General features: G+C 42.1%; 1 protein-coding gene across 3 annotated transcripts in view; it reads left to right on the top strand.

Moving 5' to 3' along the window:
- The first annotated feature begins 7,062 nt into the window (after nucleotides 1-7,062).
- The window catches only part of HMGN3 (high mobility group nucleosomal binding domain 3), a 33,624-nt gene continuing 19,759 nt past the window's right edge, over nucleotides 7,063-20,927 (top strand). For 2 of the 3 annotated variants that reach the window (XM_083377729.1, XM_083377727.1), the window contains exon 1: nucleotides 7,068-7,435. In XM_083377729.1, coding sequence (XP_083233855.1) covers nucleotides 7,421-7,435 — 15 coding nt within the window. In that variant the 5' untranslated portion in view covers nucleotides 7,068-7,420. Of the gene's footprint in view, nucleotides 7,436-20,927 lie in introns of all 3 variants that reach the window. The other variant, XM_083377728.1, reaches the window with a different exon arrangement.

The following is a 20,927-nucleotide window of genomic DNA, read 5'->3' as shown; positions in this document are numbered from 1 at the left end:
GAAGTACTGCGCCCACCGGATGTGTTTAGAAGACAGGCATCTCGGTGTCTGCAGTACCTCGAGGTTCTTATGGTCTGTCCAGACCTCGAACGGTTCCTTCGCTCCCTCCAACAGTTGTCACGTTGAGAATGCCCACCGTACGGCAAACGCCTCCCTCTCCCAGATGGCCCATGCCCTCTTGGTACCTGTTAGTTTCCGTGACGTGTAGGCATAGGGCTGCAATGACCCCTGGCCGTTCCTCTGGAACAATACTGCCCCCAGTGCGACGTCACTGGGGTTGGCCTGCACTACAAAAAGCATGTCAGGGTCTTGGTGGAGCAAGACTGGCTCCCTCACGAACAAAGCCTTCTGACATGCCATAGTCCATGCCAGTGGTTACCGAGACATGGCTTAGTCGCAGTCTGTTGTGTGCAGAGCAGACTTGCCAGGGGTAAGGCCACTGCAGCAAATGAGGGCCTGTCACGGGGGATCGCTATGAGATACAGGAGGTCCTGGACTCTCGGATCTGACGGGGGCGGTTACAATACCTGGTACTATGGAAGGGCTACCCCATCACGGAGGCATCATGGGTGGGGGAGGCAGACGTCCATGCCCTCTGCTTGGTGTGAACATTCCATCATTGGTAAGCTGGGTGGGGTGTCGGCTGAACCATCCACTATGGCGGAGGAACGCTCATATGTTTCTCCTTGCCTTCCAGGTGGAGCCCTGGTAGAGGGAGCTTCCTGTCAAGCCCCGTGGGCTCAACACACTCAGGAGGGGGGGAAAGACAGCTCCAGGAGGCCACCTTCTAGCCAGAAGCCGGCGGTCCGATATTGTCGCCAGGGAGGCTGTGTGGCTCGGCACGGCTCCAGCATTGCCAGCAGAGGAGGCGACTCCACAGCCCAAGCCCAAGGATGCCAGTGGTGCAGGAGATGGAATAGCGACACCACCGTAGGGCGGTGAATCCCCACGGCTTGAGACCGAGGACGACAGCGGTGCAGAGGACAGACTGGCAACGCCGCCGTGGGGGGGGAATCCCTGCAGCCTGCAGCTTGAGCCCAAGGAAGCCAGCGGCACAAGAGACAGATGGGTGACATTGCCATGGGAGGGGGGAATCCCCGGGACCCCAGCTGATGCTGTAATCAGGTCCTGGTAGACCACACAGCACCCGGAGAGGACGGCAGGATTCCTACCTGGGGTCTGGCACCCGTGGCGCGATATGCTGTGCGTCTTCCGGCAAGGACTGGACGGAGGGTCAGAAGGGAGGCAAGGACCCGGACTGCTGCTTATCAAGATTAAATGCCGGCTGCTAGCTTGTTGACTGGGGGGGCGGAGCTACGGGGTGTGAAGGCTATGTAAAGCGCGCACTGACTTTGTTCCTGTTCGGATTAAACTATGTGTCAACCTGTTCCTGTCTACTAGTCATTCCTCAAGGACTGCGAAGGACGCATGACAGTGGGAAGAAATCAAGGCAAAATGTTGGTAGACAGAGCCCTGTGTATCATACATCTAGACAAAATCATCAGAAATGCCCCACTGCACTGAAGTATTGTGAAAGATATCTTCCTATCCTATGTTGAAACTAGAGTCATCTGTCAATTCCATCAATTCCATATTCGTGAAAAGAAAGATAAGACATCAACTTGCTGTTCCACTCAAGTAACAAAATCTCTTGGACTACATATGTGCAAACTGCTTATAATGTATTTAAACATTTCTTCCATACAACAGGCACCACTATATCAAGGAATTGCGCAAGTGTCCAAATGATGTCAGAGACATGAACTTGTAGTTTTATATAAATATATTTTACATTTATATTTACAGCAGACAAGATAGGAACACAGCGTAGAGTGCACAGAAGAAAAAAGGTGGGGGGAAAGGAAACTCCCCCTTTACAGTATATCCACAGCAACCAATCATAGCGTAAATTGCCTCATGCAGGAGCCAGCTCTCTCCAACCAATCAACTATAACTATGTGTTCTGGCCCATTGTACACCTTAATATCCTATTAAATTTAATATCTTAACACACTAACTCTAAACCTCTCCCTTTTTACCCTTTTTATAAGGTAACTATATGAATTTTCTTCACTCTGTTGCAAATAATTGTGATTTAGCTTCACTGGCATAGAGTGCTACATGACTGGCCAAAGAAACATTGAAGCATGGGACTTCCTACATTTTAATCACATTAACTTTATAACTAGATTTCTCTGGATCCAATTCAAAAGATTAATATGTATCTTGACTTATTTTAAATCTCTGCCTATTTGTACTAGGACTGCTTTCTGAACTCAACCTATTCTGGAATATGATAGTAATCAAAGAAATGTCCACTGTCTGCCTAAACCACTTTACTCAGCTCATCAAAGTTAACATACTGAAGCCAGCTTTGTACTTTCTAGAAACTTTTCTAGCAATGTACATAGAATCCACTGTTAAGTTGGTGAGTTTTTAGAAATTTCATTTTATAATTTGGAGCTGAAAAAATAATTTTCTCCCTTGTATTCTGAATGGGAATTGCTTCTCAACCCAGGGTGACAGTGAAAGAATGATGACGGAGCACTCATATGAAAAGCCTCAGGTGTAGAAATTCCCACAAGAGAAGATTTGCTGTGTTTACAGCAAAATAAAGATCAGGCTATTGCTCCCTTGCCCTCTTGTCTTCTGTATGTGTGTTTTTTCAACCTAGAAGTCTCCACGTATTTTAATTATAGTACAGAATCCTTGAAAAAAACGTGCTCCAAAGTAAAAAATCAAGCAGAATACAGAAATAAAAGTCTTGAACCAAAGATAAGCTTAGTAATATTAAAACGCTAGAGAGATGCTGAAGTACCAGTAAACTATCATCTTCCCTCCATCTAATAGTACCGAAGAGCTAGTGTAAAGAAAACAGCTTTGGGTTTCATAGAAAACTAAGGCCTGTTGCTTCTAGAAAGATCAGCAAGACATAAGGAAGATTAGCCTGGCCTGAGATAATGATTGAACTACTTCCGCTACAGCAGCAGCCCCCAACCTTTTGGGCACCAGGGACCAGTGGTTTTCCCGCAAACCGAAGGGAGCATGGTTTTGTGTGCTCCTGCATCCTGCGGATGGGGCTTTGCTTGTTTCTGTGGCTCCTTTTCTCGCAGCCTGGTACCGGTCCACGGTCTGGGGTTTGGGAACCCCTGCTCTAGAACAGAGGTGGAAAACTAAGGCGCCTTTATGACTCGTGGACTTCAACTCCCAGAATTCCTGAGCCAGCCATACTGGCTCAGGAATTCTGGGAGTTGAGGTCCACGAGTCATAAAAGGGCCATAGTTTTCCAGCCCGGCACTAGAGAAACTGCTTGTTTCTCTATTTCTTGCTAGAAAGAATAATGGCTTTCTAATACCAGTTGATAAAGGGAGGCACTTGGTGGCCTTTGCCACCTGAAAGGAGGCCAAAGGACTACTAGGAGATTCTATCTTCTGTTCTCCAGAAGAGCAGAAGGCAAGATTTCAACAGGGTGGTACCACAGCTATGTCAAAAGGGCATTTTCTAAGACAATTTTTCTTGCATATTTGGCAATACTGTCATCAAAAGGAAATAAGCAGTTCTTATACTGCCTCACTAAGAATAGTAGAAACAATCTTTATAAGTAGGTTACTACAGAGGGATTTTAATTAATATACACTTTCTTCTTTTGTGTTTAAACTTTGAAATTCTGGGAGGAAAGTGAGTCCTCAAAATGAAGAATTTAGAAAGAACAATGGCAATGAAAAGATGGTACTTGGAAGCACTAAAGAAATTGTGAGTAATGGAAAGCTGGAGAAGGCTACAGTCATTTCACTCAGTTCAGTTATTGACACTCCTGTTTTTGTAAGGAAAGGGCCTAGATATGCATATGATCAAGTGACCATAGGGATGCTGCAAGGGTTGTAAATGTGAAAAATGGTCATAAGTTACTTTTTTCAATGACATAACTTTGAATAGTCACTAAATGAACTGTTGTAAGTTGAGGACGACCTGTAGCAATTTAACTGCAATATTATACACCAGGCTTTTCCCACAGCTGTTCAGCTGTGATGAACATCATCTTCCATCATCCTTCCAAATATGCTATTGTCTAGAAAAAGTCTGCTTGTGTCCAGTTCCCATCAGTACCAACCATGGAATTTGTAGCCCAACACGTTTGGAGGCTATTACACTGTGAATATATTATGTATATTTACTAGATAGTAAGGACAACTGAAGTGTGGAGACAAAGTACAAATACCTCAATATTATCCTCTTGACAATTACTGTAGAATCTGCCTTTACCAAAAAAGAAAAGGTAGTAATTGTTGCTTGGTTACCTACAAAAAAAATCTGAGAACATTACTTGAGATCCTGAAATTAATGGGATTTTTTAAAACCAATATTAATACCCCCTCCCTTTCCGCAATAAGTCATGTAGATGCTGGGTTTTGCATACCAAAAAGTTTTAGTATAAATAAAATTATTGGTTTAATTTGTTATTGGTTGAACTAAAAAGAACAGATCTGGTCAGTCAGATGATCTGATAACAGACATAAAAATTTAATGACTGAGTTTAAATCTTAAACAAGATTATTTTGTTAACAAAGATAGAGCTAAGCTGATCATAGTGCTTATACATAAATGCTAACATCTGTAATAGGACAATATCTTGATTATGGAACAAAATAGGGTTAAAATCATAAAATCCTTCAAAAGGAATCAACTGAATGTCAACTGGAAAAGGTAGAACATTGCATTTTTATAGCATGTCCAAAACTGTTAATTGAGACTATCATTTACTGCATCCTGTGAAAAAGGATGTAACTCACAAAGTTTATGTGACAATAAATTAGTTGCCCATTAAGATACCCTTGGCACCAGAAGAATGAAAAGGCAGAGGAAATATTGGCGATTCCATTGGAAGATAGGAGGAAGTTCTATCTCCATTATTAATTTCTGTTGTGTTGACTGTTACACAACTCAGACAGCAATATATGGAAGGACGAAACAAACCATAGCTTCCTTTTACATTAGGCCTGTGAAATCTGTAATTTAATGAGTTAAACTCATCAACCAAGTGATTTTTTGGAGATTAACCTCTTACAACAGTAATATAAATGAAACAACTAGAAACTTTAACATACAAAGCAGGTAAACAGACCACATAAATGCAAATTGCAAATAAACAGGGAAAAAGGAGAACACAGGAGTAAATTACTATATCTAGTCATATAATGGAAGGACAGTGATGGAGCCCTGGTCTACTTCCTATTCTTCTTTTGAAAAATTTAAGCAAATTAAGCATTTTTCAAGGTCATGCACTGTTTTCTTAAATTTCTTGATAGCCACTTGGGAGTTGTTTTGCCACTGTCCCCTTCCATTTTTATTTTAAATTCTCAGTCTAGCTTGGATCTTTGGGGTTTCCCATTAAAATCCCAATCAGGCCTGATCCTGCTTAGCTTCAGAGTGCAGATAAGTCAGGTAGATACTGTTTCCTTATTTAGTGCCTACTTAGAAAAGTCACCTAATTTGTTGGTTGGGTAAATCAAGGGATGGCTCCGATTTAATAATTTTACTTTACTTAACATCAACGAAATAGTCTATTAGTGCCTTTCCTCACAATATCTCACACTGACAATAATGAAAACAGCAATTCTTCTTTGTAAACGATACCCATTTGAAAAACTGATTAGGGCCAGACTGTCTCCCCGCTGCCCAAAAGGCACTGACGTTTCCTCTTAACAGAATTAGAAGGGACCTTGGAGATCTTCTAGTCTAGTCTAACCCCCTGCTCAAGCAGGAGACCCTATACCAGGGGTAGGCAACCTCGGCTCTTTTATGACTCATGGACTTCAACTCCCAGAATTCCTGAGTCAGCATAACTTAGCTGACTCAGGAATTCTGGGAGTTGAAGTCCATGAGTCATAAAAGAGCCGAGGTTGCCTACCCCTGCCCTACACCATTTGGACCAGGGGTGTCAAACTCAATTTCATTGAGGGCCGCATCAGCATTGCGGTTGCCCTCAAGGGGCCAGGTGGGCATGGCCAGGGTGGGCGTGGCCTACTGGGTGGGCGTGGCTAGAGTGCGTATGGCCTACTGGGTGGGCGTGGCCAGCTCTACATCATTCGCATCAAGGGTGCCTATGGGGGTCCGGGCAGGAGTGGGACAGATCTGAGGGTCTCTGGCAGAAGAAGGGTCTCTGGGCCAGGGCCAAGGCAGTGGGGGCCGTTCCCTCACTGTTTCTAGGATGGCTTCGCGGGCCACATGAAACCACTTCACGGGCCGGATCCGGCCCCCGGGCCTTGTGTTTGACATGTCTGATTTGGACAAATGGATAGTCCAATCTCTTTTAAGACAGAACCAATCCAATTGCACGTTGAATTAGATGTCTGCAAAGAATAAATCCACCCTGCTGATTTACTGGGAAACACATTCCGTAGAATACCGTACAGGCTATTAACCCCAGCAACATTTTCAAACATAATAAATAAATAAATAAATAAAAACATTGTTTATACAATTGAAATCTGTATAAATATAAATTTGTATCTCTACAAAGGTATACGGTAAATTTGTATCTCTACGTAAGGTTCTGCTAAGAAGAGAACCTGTTTGGTTCCGTTTCTTCCCAAAGCCAAGATTGTGTCATTGTAGATATAAATTTGTATCTCTACAAAATATAAATTTTGTAGATATAAATTTGTATCTCTACAAAATATAAATTTGTAGAGATACCAATTTCTATCTACAATGACACAATCTTGGCTTTGGGAAGAAACGGAACCAAACAGGTTCTCTTCTTAGCAGAAGCCGGAAGACTGCGACGCCGTACCCTCCTCATCCCTAAGCGGCCTGCGGGTTGGGGAGATTAGAACTTTACGCAAAGCCTTCGGTTCGCAGCTACTCGGGAGTTGGAAGCCCCCGGAGCGATCCGGCCACCTACCAGGCGCCGCGGCTCTCCCGCTTCCAACCCTCCGCGAGTTCCTTTGGGCAGCATCCGAGAGCTGCCCGCTGGCCAATCACCGGATCCCGCCTCGCCCCAGCGAGCCCAGCCTCCGAACCGCAAAGGCCTTCCCCTCCTTAGCTTCTATTCCCAAATCGGGGGCGGAGGAGGAGGAGGAGGGGGAGAACCGAATTGGGGAGCCAATGGCAAGCGAGAGCTGCACCTCTCCTTAACCCACCCGCCCGCCCGCCCGCCTTTCCTGCTCTCCCTCCAAGCGGTGGGCGCTCAGCGGCGTCGCCAGGCGGAGGCCGCTTCTTGTCAGCTGTCGCCCGGGGAGGGGTCAAGCCAAGCGGCAGGGCTGCCAGCTGCGGTCATCGCGGGTGGCGGGCAATTTCCCCCCCCCCCCGAGGGCTGCCGAGAGCGATCCCGGGCTGGTGCGGCGGCGGCGGCGGCGACGAGCACTGCCCGGCCGCTTCATCCTCGCTTGGCTTTCAACCGCCCGCAGGAGGGAACGCCATGCCGAAGAGAAAGGTAACCACCCCGGAGCTTCGTCTCTCCTCCCACCCACTCCCCACTTTCAGATCCACGCTCGGGGAGGGGGAAGAAAAAAATAGCCAAAAAAAAAAAGGTGACAAGTCGACCCCCCCCTCCCCTCGTCCCCAGCCTTTCGCTACCCGCTGAGCGCTTGCCCAAGTCACGGGCTTGATTTCACTTGGGGAGGCCGCGGCGAGGGCTTTCCTCTGCCGCCCCCCCCGCCCCCCTCCCTTTAACCGCCTGTTGCAAGAACGGGGCGCCAAGATTCTCGGGTTTGCCTTAAGGCGGCCCCGTTTCCATTTTGCAGCGGACGCGGGTGCAGCGGTGCCTTCTGCGGCGGCTTCAGGGCGCGCGGAGAAGACCCCGCTCGGGCACTCGGGTTTGGTGTGTCAGTCTCCGCAGGCCCTGCTCGTTTTTCCAGGAACGTCAAGCGCGCTTGGCTCCCCACCCCCACGGCAGGGCAGGGCAGGGCAGGGCAGGGCAGGGCAGAGACTTGCTCGCCCTTCTGACGGCCCTGAAGAGAAGCGTAAAGGGCTCGCAAACTCCCCGCGAGAAGCTGGGCGAAGTGCGCGGCTGGGGCGAGTGTGTGTGTGCCCGCGCGCGTATTTACGAAAGAAACGCTCGGAGAGTTCTTCTTTCTCCGCCCCCTTGAGGGGAACTCTAGCTCGGGCTCGCTCGCGCGCAATTCTCTCTCTCTCTCTCTCTCTCTCTCTCCCCGCTGTGGAGATGGTGAGGCGCCAAGGTAACCTGAGAACGCGGCAGGGAAGAGCCAGATTTAACTACCCTCTTCCCTGCTTTCCGTGTGGCAGACCCCGTATGTGCCAGCTCTCGGGTCTCTCGGGACTGGCGGCTGATTAGGCTGGGCCTTCGGCCGTCCGCAGCTGAGGCGGCGGCGGCGGCATCTGATGCCAAGGCAGCGGGAAAAGAGTTTCTCCAAAGCCCCGAGGGCGCCCGAGGAAGGCATTGGGGAGGAGGAGCTTTGCACCTTGGAGACACGAGGGAGCCGCTGTAACGGTTCCTCCAGAGAGAGAGAGTTGCACGAAGCCAAGGCGTCTCTCTGCCTCCTCCTCCTCCTCCTCCTCCTCACCGTTTCCTTTGCTTTTTCTTCGTGCTTTTTATTCCTCTTGCGGAACTCTGCTGCTGGATTTTGCAGCGACTGCTGTAAGCCGCGCTTCTCTTCTCGGCTCCGAAAATAGGGATTTTCTACTCTCTTCTTGGTCACTTTGCTGGGATAAAATGCCATTTCTGGCTCGGGGTGTGTAAATTGAGAAGCCATCTGGATATAAATTCTAACTAGCACCCGGAGTTGAAGTCATTAGAGATTATTTAATCAGAGGGGGGGGCTGTAGAGGATGAAATGTCTCCCCGAAATGTGTTGGAAGCAGTTGAAAGGCTGGGAATGTCAGGTGAAGTGTGTAAGTCCGTAATTAAGTCCAATGGGTGAGTTTGAAATCAGTGACTCCTGCTCAGTTCGGAGTTGTTGCCAGAAAAACTGGAGGTAATTGTGTTTATGTTACCAGAGTTCTTGGAGAAAAGGCAGGATAGGGATCAAAAAAATATAGGAACCAGGGTACATAACTGAAGATGTGGCTTATTCAGTTCAAATTTAAACCATCTTCCATATCCCTTGTGCTGAAGCTGAGAATATAAATTCCTAAGGGTAAGAATTAGATGCGCTTGTTATCAGGGATATAAAACTTAGTGTCTTCAAAAGCTTTGGAATTTTAATTCCATCAGTCACTGCCAACATGGCCAAAAAACGAGGCTTTGTGGGAGTCATCCTCCAAAGTTTATGCAAGATCTTGACATGCTTAGCTGCTGTTCTTGGTGCCCTCTAAGAAATGTACCGTAGTGCACACTAATGGTTCTATAGAAGATTAACACAAAAGCAAGCAACAAAATTGCACCACAGCTGACTATAATGAAAAGAGGCTGCCTTTGTTTTGCCTCTTCAGAGAAAGAATAAAAAATTTATACAGCTATTTATTTATGGATTTTTAGGCCCTCTAAGAAGCTGAGCTGTCTAAAAATACCTAACTTTTGTACTAATTATTTTTACATAATGCTTTGTCCTTTAATTTTATATTTACATATTCTACACTACAGTAAAATGTTGTCAGGATAATGCCAGTGAAGAAACAGCAAAAGCATTTCTGCATGATTCTTATGGAAATATATTCATGTGCCATACTGGGTATAAAAGTGAAATAAGTGTCATTTTGACTAGCAATCCAATATTTTACGCTTTCTTTAAATAAATGCTATTTTAAAAAAATATAAGCTGCTTATTGGACAGTCATAGAGGAAATTTTACAAAATTTACAATTTTGATTTATTATTACTGGTTGAAAGTTCAAGTTAGTTGAAATATTGAAGTATTTTAAGGCCTATAATCATGTGATGTGTATCTTTTCAAAATTAAGTGGAGACTTCCTTCTAAGTAGATTTGAGTAAAGATTAAGATATAATTTTATACTGGTATACATTTACCAGAGATTTACTTGCATTGAATTTAGTGGATTTTTTTTGTATTATGATTCTTGTGGTCTTAGATTTGTTTTTATTCTTGATAATCTTGTTTGCTGCTTTCTTGTGCCAGTACATCATTCATTCTGCATATGTATATAGTGCTTCAGATATCACAGCTGAGATATCAGAAAACTAGGAACAGGTCATTGTTAGAATTGTTATCATACACATTGAATGCTCAAGGATTGGTGGATGATTTTATTGGATTAGAATTCTTAGAAGAAATCTTAGAATAGAATAGACTGGAAGGGACTTTGGAGGTCTTCTAGTCCACCCTCCTGCTCAAATAGGAGAACCTATCTCTTCTTAAAAGATTCATTATATCCTGAATTAAGACTTAGACTTGGCACACAAATGCCCCTGACCATCTCTTCCTACTGGAAGAGCAGGAAGGGGGATGGCAACCTTATTGTACTTCCAGATCTTTCATTTGAATTGAACTCATTAGTCACCAAAAAAATGATGTACTTGAAGAAACTGGGGGCGGGGCTAAATGTATCACTTCATTATGGTGGTGATTTTGGAAGAGATTACTGAACATGTGTTTTTGATTCCTTGGAATTTTTGCAAAATTTCACCTTATTTCATGTTTCTTTATGTAAGTTAAGCCGTGGGACAGAGTCAGACTTGAGGCTTATTGTCAGCAGGATATTGATGATACAAAGATGTACTTCTGACTGGATGTTTTGAGAGCTTGTGCAGATTTCCAAATTATAAAGGATAAAGTGTGGAAAATAAAATTTAAGCTGAACTTCGACAAGATGGATTTACTTCTGATTCTAGAAGCTGGATTTCAGGATCTGAGGGAGATGGGTGGTTATATGAAGAGGAAAGGAAGGAGGAAGGGAGGGAAGAAAGAATAAAAGAAAAAAGAAAGATACTTAGTATCAATATTCTTTCTATTCTATTTCTTAAGTTCAACTTCCGTAGAATGTCAGAGGAAATAATATTGCAGCTTGATTCTGATACTTGTTGGTATAAACAATCACAGTATATGCATAACTTTTTCAAGGCCTTTATGCTGTGCCAAGCGCAAGTCTGCAACATACTTCCTGACTTGTGATTCCTTTACTGTTGATAGTTGATCCTAAAAGGCAGAGGTTTCAATGTCAACTGTACAGTGGTTGCTCTATTCAACCCTACTACTTGCCCTACTACCGTACGTCTGTTGCTTGCCATGTTTATATAGATCAGGGGTGTCAAACTCAATTTCATTGAGGGCCGCATCAGCATTGCGGTTGCCCTCGGGGCCGGGTGGGTATGGCCAGGGTGGGCGTGGCCTACTGGGTGGGCGTGGCTAGAGTGCATATGGCCTACTGGGTGGGCGTGGCCAGCTCTACATCGTTCGCATCAAGGGTGCCTATGGGGGCCTGGGCAGGAGTGGGACAGATCTGATGGTCTCTGGCAGGAGGAGGGTCTCTGGGCCAGGGCCAAGGCAGTGGGGGCCGTTCCCTCACTGTTTCCAGGATGGCTTCGCGGGCCACATGAAACCACTTCGCGGGCCGCATCCGGCCCCTGGGCCTTGTGTTTGACATGTCTGATATAGATATTCCATACATTATTATAGCCTTCTGACTTGGCAGTAACTGGAGTGCTGATCTAACTTCATTCTCAGTACAACATTCTTGTAAGTAAAACTATTTTCTGAAATATTTTCAGTGTTGACATTTTATTTTCAAAGAATGTCAGTATGTTCCTTCCACCTTCCTTCTATCTTCTTGGAATCAGTTACTGTCTGATGGTGTTCTTTAGCATACCCGATCCAGGTTGGAATTTCCTTCTGAATTTGGAGATATTTTAAGAAAGACTTAGTTTGTTTTTCTGTGTCTCTTCCCGTCATCAATGTGCTTACAGATGTTGTAATACTGCTGCTGGTTTCTTCTGACAGCTTTCTGAAATACGTGATTTAAGTTCCTTCATGAGGTTTTTGTCTTTTTTGGCTTTAGCTTTTCTTTTTTTTTTCTTAGCAATTTTTACTCTGGAACGACAAGAGCCATCTCATATAAATTGGATGTATAAATATATAAATTAATACTGGAAGAGAGTAGTGTCAATTAAAAGGGATGTAATTATGAATAGGAGTGAAGTCTGTGGCATTAAATTATGATCTCAGGCAATATGTACAGGGTTTTATGTCCTGTGGCATTGTAATTCTAGGCATAAGAGAAAGCCTTTGATTCTTAGGGCTAAATAATATGGGAAGAGCTATAGAAGGCAAAATATAGCAGATTAGTTTCAGAAATGCAGGCAGTGTATATATCACAGATAGCTAGGATGATACCATCTCCACTTGAGAAATGTTTTGGTTTTTATAGTGTCTCCTTGTCAGAGATTTCTTTGCATGCAAATTACGTAAGAATATCTTAGCCTAGCCTTCATACTGTGATATTAACTTTGCATATTCAAACAGATTTTGCGTTTTAGGAACAATATTATTAGATGCTGGATTGTATCTCTTTGTATGCTTCACTTATTAGACCCAAAGGCAAAGGTCAAATGCTTAAAGTTATTTTTTCCCCCAGACATCTGTCAGTCAGTATCTTGCCCTCTCCTGAATCCTTTTTATCTATATGTATATTTGTATCTCTATGGGATTTTAAATGCTAGAAAATCAAGGGAATGTCCAGATAAGGTTCTGTATTGCATATATTCATTGTTCAAATGTAGAGGGTGATGTGAAGCTTGAGATAGTATTGAGTTGGAATTGTGAGAAGAAAATCAAATCCTCCCTTCACTCATTCTTCCTTGTCCAATTCAAAACCACAAATTGAAATAGGCTTTAGAAAAGATTCAAAGTGCAATGGAAAATATCAAATGTAATAGGGTGAACGTTCCTCCACGTCAGATCTCTTTGATTCTAACTTGAGATTTCTTTCATCAAATTAAAAAAGGGCCTTTCCCCAAAGATAATTTCAATCAGCAAATACTAAATCACAGCCCAGCAGCGTGCTTGACTGCAAAGGCACTCCTTCTCACAACATCAGCTAAGTGCACTTTCTTAGAATTCATAGTGAGTGTTCTTTTGTACACTTTTGAGGACCAAAGACAAGATTTTTCTGTATAAGATAATCCTTGACTTGCATCCATTAGTTTAGTGACTGTTCAGTTATAATGGCACTAAAAAACTGACTTGGAACTGGTCCTTGCATTTTTGACCATCATAGCAACCCCATGGTCCTGTGACCAAAATCCAGGAGCTTGGCAACCAGCATGTATTAATGACAGTTGCGCCATCCCCGAGTCATATGATCACTATTTGCAACCTTCCCATTTGGTTTTCAACAAGCAAAGTCAATAGGGGAAGCCAGATTTGCTTAACAACTGCATGATTTACTTAACAACTGCAGTGATTCACTTAACAATTGCCTTCCTTAGCAATGGAAATTTTGGTCACAATTGTGGTTGTAAGTTCACAAACCTGTAAAAGGCTTTTGTGAGAGATTCAAACTGTGGCTGCCTTCAACCGCTGATTTTTACATATTGTGCTCTTGAAATACATTTCTCCTCTGATTCAAGAAACTGCCTACATTCTTTATTCCCAGCTCTGAAACGAACCTGGTAAGATTTCTTTCTAACAGCACTGTATGATTTTTTTTCCTGTCCCTCATCTCATAATTTGGTGATTACATGTAATTATAATGCCTGAAAAAACACTCCCTCTACAAATGAATAGATATACAGACAATATACTTACATTAGACAAATATGACAATCTAAACAGAAGTTTTCAGTTCCAATGGAATTTGAGTTTATATTTAAATGTGAGTAATCAACAGTGGACTGGAAAAGGTAGTGCAAAGCATTTATGCAAAGAAGGAGCTATTTATTACAAAACTGACATTTATTACAAAATTTCCACATACAGGTGAAACTCGAAAAATTAGAATATCGTGCAAAAGTTCATTTATTTCAGTAATGCAACTTAAAAGGGGAAACTTAATTTATGAGATAGACTCATTACATGCAAAGCAAGATAGTTCAAGCCGTGATTTGTCATAATTGTGATGATTATGGCTTACAGCTCATGAAAACCCCAAATCCACAATCTCAGAAAATTAGAATATTGTGAAAAGGTGCAATATTCTAGGCTCAAAGTGTCCCACTCTAATCAGCTAATTAAGCCATAACACCTGCAAAGGGTTCCTGAGCCTTTAAATGGTCTCTCAGTCTGGTTCAGTAGGTATCACAATCATGGGGAAGACTGCGACCTGACAGTTGTGCAGAAAACCATCATTGACACCCTCCATAAGGAGGGAAAGCCTCAAAAGGTAATTGCAAAAAAAGTTGGATGTTCCCAAAGTGCTGTATCAAAGCACATTAATAGAAAATTATGTGGAAGGGAAATGTGTGAAAGAAAAAGGTGCACAAGCAGCAGGGATGACCGCAGCCTGGAGCGGATTGTCAGGAAAAGGCCATTCAAAAGTGTTGGGGACTTTCACAAGGAGTGGACTGAGGCTGGAGTCAGTGCACCAAGAGCCACCACACACAGATGGATCCTGGACATGGGCTTCAAATGTCGTATTCCTCTTGTCAAGCCGCTCCTGAACAAACAATGTCAGAAGCGTCTTACCTGGGCTAAAAACAGACCTGGTCTGTTGCTCAGTGGTCCAAAGTCCTCTTTTCTGATGAGAGCAACTTTTGCATCTCATTTGGAAACCAAGGACCCAGAGTCTGGAGGAAGAATGGAGAGGCACACACTGCAAGATGCTTGAAGTCCAGTGTGAAGTTTCCACAGTCTGTGTTGATTTGGAGAGCCATGTCATCTGCTGGTGTTGGTCCACTGTGCTTCATTAAGTCCAGGGTCAATGCAGCCGTCTACCAGGAGATTTTGGAGCACTTCATGCTTCCTTCTGCAGACGAGCTTTATGGGGATGTTGACTTCATTTTCCAGCAGGACCTGGCACCTGCCCACACTGCCAAAAGCACCAAAACCTGGTTCAATGACCGTGGGATTACTGTACTTGATTGGCCAGCAAACTCGCCTGACCTGAACCCCATAGAGAATCTTATGGGGCATTGCCAAAAGAAAGATGAGAGACATGAGACCGAACAATGCAGAAGAGCTGAAGGCCGCTATTGAAGCATCCTGGTCTTCCACAACACCTCAGCAGTGCCCCAGGCTGATAGCTTCCATGCCACGCTGCATTTTTTAAAATCCCATTTATATCCCACCCTTCTCCGAAGACTCAGGGCGGCTTACAATCTAAGAAGCACAAATCAATGTGCTTAGCAATAGCCTTCATTCTATGTACGGTATATGCCTGCTTATTAGGGCTTTCGCCCCCCCAAGTGGCATTTTTACAAAGTCAGCTTATTGCCCCCAACAATCTGGGTCCTCATTTTACCTACCTCGGAAGGATGGAAGGCTGAGTCAACCTTGAGCCTGGTGGGACGCGAACCTGCACTAATTGCAGGCAGCTGGTGTTACTTAAGGAGGCATTAGCCCACTGCTCCACCAAGGCTCTGCATTGAGGCAGTAATTGCTGCAAAAGGGGCCCAAACCAAGTACTGGGTACATATGCATGCTTATACTTTTCAGAGGTCCGATATTGTTCTGTGTACATTCCTTGTTTTATTGATTGCATGTAATATTCTAATTTTCTGAGATTGTGGATTTGGGGTTTTCATGAGCTGTAAGCCAAATGGGATTAAAATAAATTAAATAAATAATCGTCACAATTATGACAAATCACGGCTTGAACTATCTTGCTTTGCATGTAATGAGTCTACCTCATGTATTAGTTTCCCCTTTTAAGTTGCATTACTGAAATAAATGAACTTTTGCACGATATTCTAATTTTTCGAGTTTCACCTGTATATGCTTAGTTGTTGTACTGCCATGTAATAAAGCATATAAAGCAAAGAACATACTGAATGAGCCTTTCACTGTGATATTTATGCCCCAATAGTGTTGTATTTGTTTTTTTTACATGTTTTTAAATCCTTGCAGAACATAATACTGAAACTGAAGCAACCATTAATTAAGAGATTAGTTGTATGATTGAGCTGTGTATGACTACTGGTATTATTTTTTTCCTCAGCCATTCAGAAAAAAGGAATTTCACTCCATGACAAATAGTTGTGTGTACATGAAAGAAAAATTAATGTTTTTTAAACTTTATCTCTTAACATATTTGTTCACTGAAAACAGCAATAGTGTAAGCCTATCTTAGTCATTTGTTAATCAACTCAACAACAACCCCTGAATTGTTTTATTTGCTTAGTTCATAAATTCAAGGTTTTTTTTACCCCAAATCCTGGTTAGTATATTAGGACAAATCAGGAAGTTGCTAATTAAAACTGAGGAAAAGGGAGAAAAAGAAATAATCATCCTGGGCTAAATTGTGGTTCAGGATTATAAATGGAGATTGTTATTTACAAAATGCAAAAAATATATATCTGATTTTCTTCAGATAAAACTGGTTTCAGATGTTCCCTGATTCTTTAAATTCTGCTCTACCAATCTTCTATCTATTAATGACGCCATTTTAAAGGGGTTTTTAAATCCATAGGTTTTTGTAGGAAAACTAATTGAAACATGCTTACGCATTGTGATGTTTTATATTTAAATAGGAAAACAAAGGTTTCACAAATAAAACTTGCAAATGTTCTTGTTTTTATAGTTCTTACCTTGAATTTAAACTATGTTTTGTGTATAATGGTGAGCAGAGCCATACATGCCATGGTGGAGAACACCCTACGTACCAAAGTCTTCATTGCATACTTCATGGCCCCTCTGCCTTCTAATGATTTTACTGTTAACAATTATGTGTCCTGCTTTGGATTTCTGTTAATAGAAAGTCAAGGTGTCAGTGGCCATCTTCAATACAAACATATTTCGTAATGTTTCTCTAAACATTCTGAGGCAGAAGCAAGTGTTACATTAGATGTATTCCCCAAAATATGTGTAGAATATTACAACTTTAGGTTGTTACTTTCTCATTAACAATTGTAAATGTTTTAGTATGATTGGATATTGATTGATGTGTAATAAAAGTGTTCGCTCTGGGAGTAATACAGAAAACATGTCATGTAATGCCTTTCAGTATGGCTATTGAAGAAGCATATGACATTCAAAATACAGGGAGTGCAGAATTATTAGGCAAGTTGTATTTTTGAGGATTAATTTTATTATTGAACAACAACCATGTTCTCAATGAACCCAAAAAACTCATTAATATCAAAGCTGAATATTTTTGGAAGTAGTTTTTAGTTTGTTTTTAGTTATAGCTATTTTAGGGGGATATCTGTGTGTGCAGGTGACTATTACTGTGCATAATTATTAGGCAACTTAACAAAAAACAAATATATACCCATTTCAATTATTTATTTTTACCAGTGAAACCAATATAACATCTCAACATTCACAAATATACATTTCTGACATTCAAAAACATAACAAAAACAAATCAGTGACCAATATAGCCACCTTTCTTTGCAAGGACACTCAAAAGCCTGCCATCCATGGATTCTGTCAGTGTTTTGATCTGTTCACCATCAACATTGCGTGCAGCAGCAACCACAGCCTCCCAGACACTGTTCAGAGAGGTGTACTGTTTTCCCTCCTTGTAAATCTCACATTTGATGATGGACCACAGGTTCTCAATGGGGTTCAGATCAGGTGAACAAGGAGGCCATGTCATTAGATTTCCTTCTTTTATACCCTTTCTTGCCAGCCACGCTGTGGAGTACTTGGACGCGTGTGATGGAGCATTGTCCTGCATGAAAATCATGTTTTTCTTGAAGGATGCAGACTTCTTCCTGTACCACTGCTTGAAGAAGGTGTCTTCCAGAAACTGGCAGTAGGACTGGGAGTTGAGCTTGACTCCATCCTCAACCCGAAAAGGCCCCACAAGCTCATCTTTGATGATACCAGCCCAAACCAGTACTCCACCTCCACCTTGCTGGCGTCTGAGTCGGACTGGAGCTCTCTGCCCTTTACCAATCCAGCCACGGGCCCATCCATCTGGCCCATCAAGACTCACTCTCATTTCATCAGTCCATAAAACCTTAGAAAAATCAGTCTTGAGATATTTCTTGGCCCAGTCTTGACGTTTCAGCTTGTGTGTCTTGTTCAGTGGTGGTCGTCTTTCAGCCTTTCTTACCTTGGCCATGTCTCTGAGTATTGCACACCTTGTGCTTTTGGGCACTCCAGTGATGTTGCAGCTCTGAAATATGGCCAAACTGGTGGCAAGTGGCATCTTGGCAGCTGCACGCTTGACTTTTCTCAGTTCATGGGCAGTTATTTTGCGCCTTGGTTTCTCCACACGCTTCTTGCGACCCTGTTGACTATTTTGAATGAAACGCTTGATTGTTCGATGATCACGCTTCAGAAGCTTTGCAATTTTAAGAGTGCTGCATCCCTCTGCAAGATATCTCACTATTTTTGACTTTTCTGAGCCTGTCAAGTCCTTCTTTTGACCCATTTTGCCAAAGGAAAGGAAGTTGCCTAATAATTATGCACACCTGATACAGGGTGTTGATGTCATTAGACCACACCCCTTCTCATTACAGAGGTGCACATCACCTAATATGCTTAATTGGTAGTAGGCTTTCGAGCCTATACAGCTTGGAGTAAGACAACATGCATAAAGAGGATGATGTGGTCAAAATACTCATTTGCCTAATAATTCTGCACTCCCTGTAGCTTCCAAGCAAAATGTTTGGCTGAATCTTAAGGTTTTGCACTGTCCCTATATGTGCTTAGATCTCCCTGCATAAAATGAGTAAAATTCATTTTGATTTATTGAAAGGATCTGATGCAATACATTGAGTATACTTTTTTAGATTTACATATCTACCTGTCTCAAGTTGAAATATTAATCCTGTATCCTTGAGTGTGCCCTTAACTTGAAAGCAATCGCTTTGAACAAAATAACTATTCCCTATTTCTTACTTCAGTTAGTTACTGCAGTTGCAAGATGTTGATGAAAGGATCAGAGCAAACATTCATTGGGTATTCATACCAAATACCCAGCGAAAGGCAAACTGGGAGAAGTGAAAGTGCCATGAGATTACTAATAATTAACTAATATTAATTTCACAATTTATGGAAAAATCTGACATCAGGAATAGGTAATATGATCACATTGCACAGATCACAATTGGGAAAACACAGAAAGTCTTTGACCATGAATACCTGTAAGCAGAAATCTTTCACTCCCGATGAAGTAAGGAAAGGTTGCTATAAAAAAAACTTCTGAATGATAGCAATTTTCCCCCTCATAAATGATGTCATGAGACATTCAAAAGTTCTATCACATGTTCTATGTAATGATAATGAAGTTCATGAATTAGGGATTTGTAGAGTCTTCCAAGGGACATCAATTTAAATAACTGAGCTTAAAGTGGGTACAACTGAAATATAGACAAACAGCCTTGCTGGATTAAATCAATCCATCAAACTATTGCTCTCTTTCTAGCTGACTGGATGTTTCCAGTAAACCAACAGGAAAAATATGGAGGCAATAACTATTTCTATTGTTGGTTTATATTTCTTCAATTCTATACATCACATTGTTAGAATGATTATTCATGGAGCACACTTGTTACTCTTCTTGTGCTAGGAATTAAATATTTCCAGAAAAATTAGAGAATGTTAGCATTATCTGTTATATTTTCTCTCCTGCCATGTTTATCTTGTTATAATAAAAATACTGATATGAGAACAAATATAAAGTTAACACAGTTTGAAACAAAGTCATATCAGATAGTAGCCAACCCTGTGTGCAGTCTTTAGTTGGCCTCTATCTTTTTGCTGCTCTATTTGATCAAAATACACAATTCCCCCAAACAATAAATCCCTTGCCCTGTAATTAGTGTGTTCTCGCTCTTCAGGCTTGCAGTCTGAACTAAATGAAAATAAAGCAAATGCATTGAGAAGGGAGGAGGAGTATAAAATAATAAGGTGGCACTGTAATTTGTTATTGCTAACCATTATATTCTGTTGAGTCTTGTGACTCTGGATGGCTTACAATATATGAAAACAATGAACAGAAAACACAACACAAAAACCTATAAAATAATAACAATTTACTTAATGCTATTTTAGTTGATAAGTGAACATTCCCATGTTTCTTTTGCATCTATTCTCTTAATTTTTCTGCTATTCTTCTTTCTGTTCTTGAAATCAAACTTAATCATCATCTTTTCATCTCTTAACATGACATTTTCTGGTGACCATCAGAAACTTCTCATGCACACATGGGGCCGTGAGCACACACGTGCTGCAAATGGGGTGGGGCTAGGGCCTGCGTGATGCTCACTAACCTTGCCCCGTTCTTATGTGGTGCAGCGCCTTGTATCTGCACCCCGCGCCATCGCAGCAGCCATTTTTGCGCCTTGCAGCATGGTGGCCCATTTTTGCGCCCCTGGTTTTTGTGTGCCAGAGGCGGCACTCCCTGCCCCTCCCCAAGGGCACCACAATGCTGGCACTTTGTGATAAATAAGTGGGTTTTGGGTTGCGGTTTGGGCACCTGGTCTCTAAAAGGTTCACCAACACTGATGTAGGAGATTGCAGTATTCTTGAAATAATTTACATCATGAAGGACCAGGCAATGTTTTTTTAGAGACAGAACATAGTTTTGTATTTTAGTTTTCCCCACCGCCACAGCTGTCTTGTATTAAGTCAGAAAAAGCTTTTCTATCTATTGAAAAGGCTTGAAATTCATAGGAAAGTGAGTTTTTACTTTTTATTTGTATGCACATTTGTTTGATACAATAAGAATTCATCCTTTGTGTGATTAACAATTTGTTTAATGGAGTTGCAATCCTGATTTAATGGGTTGCAACCTTAATTGAAACATATTACTTTAATGATTCAATCTACGTTAACATCAATAAATTTTTATAAACTCTTATTTTGATCTTCATTTAGAATTTATTTCACCTCCAGTTCTATTGGGATTGGAATTTGTATAATACCCAGGACAAGAATAAAAAAAAATAAACCAATAGCAAT

This window comes from Vipera ursinii (assembly GCF_947247035.1).
Source record: "Vipera ursinii genome assembly, chromosome: 1".
NCBI lineage: Eukaryota > Metazoa > Chordata > Lepidosauria > Squamata > Viperidae > Vipera > Vipera ursinii.
This window is presented reverse-complemented; position numbering and strand designations above follow the sequence as displayed.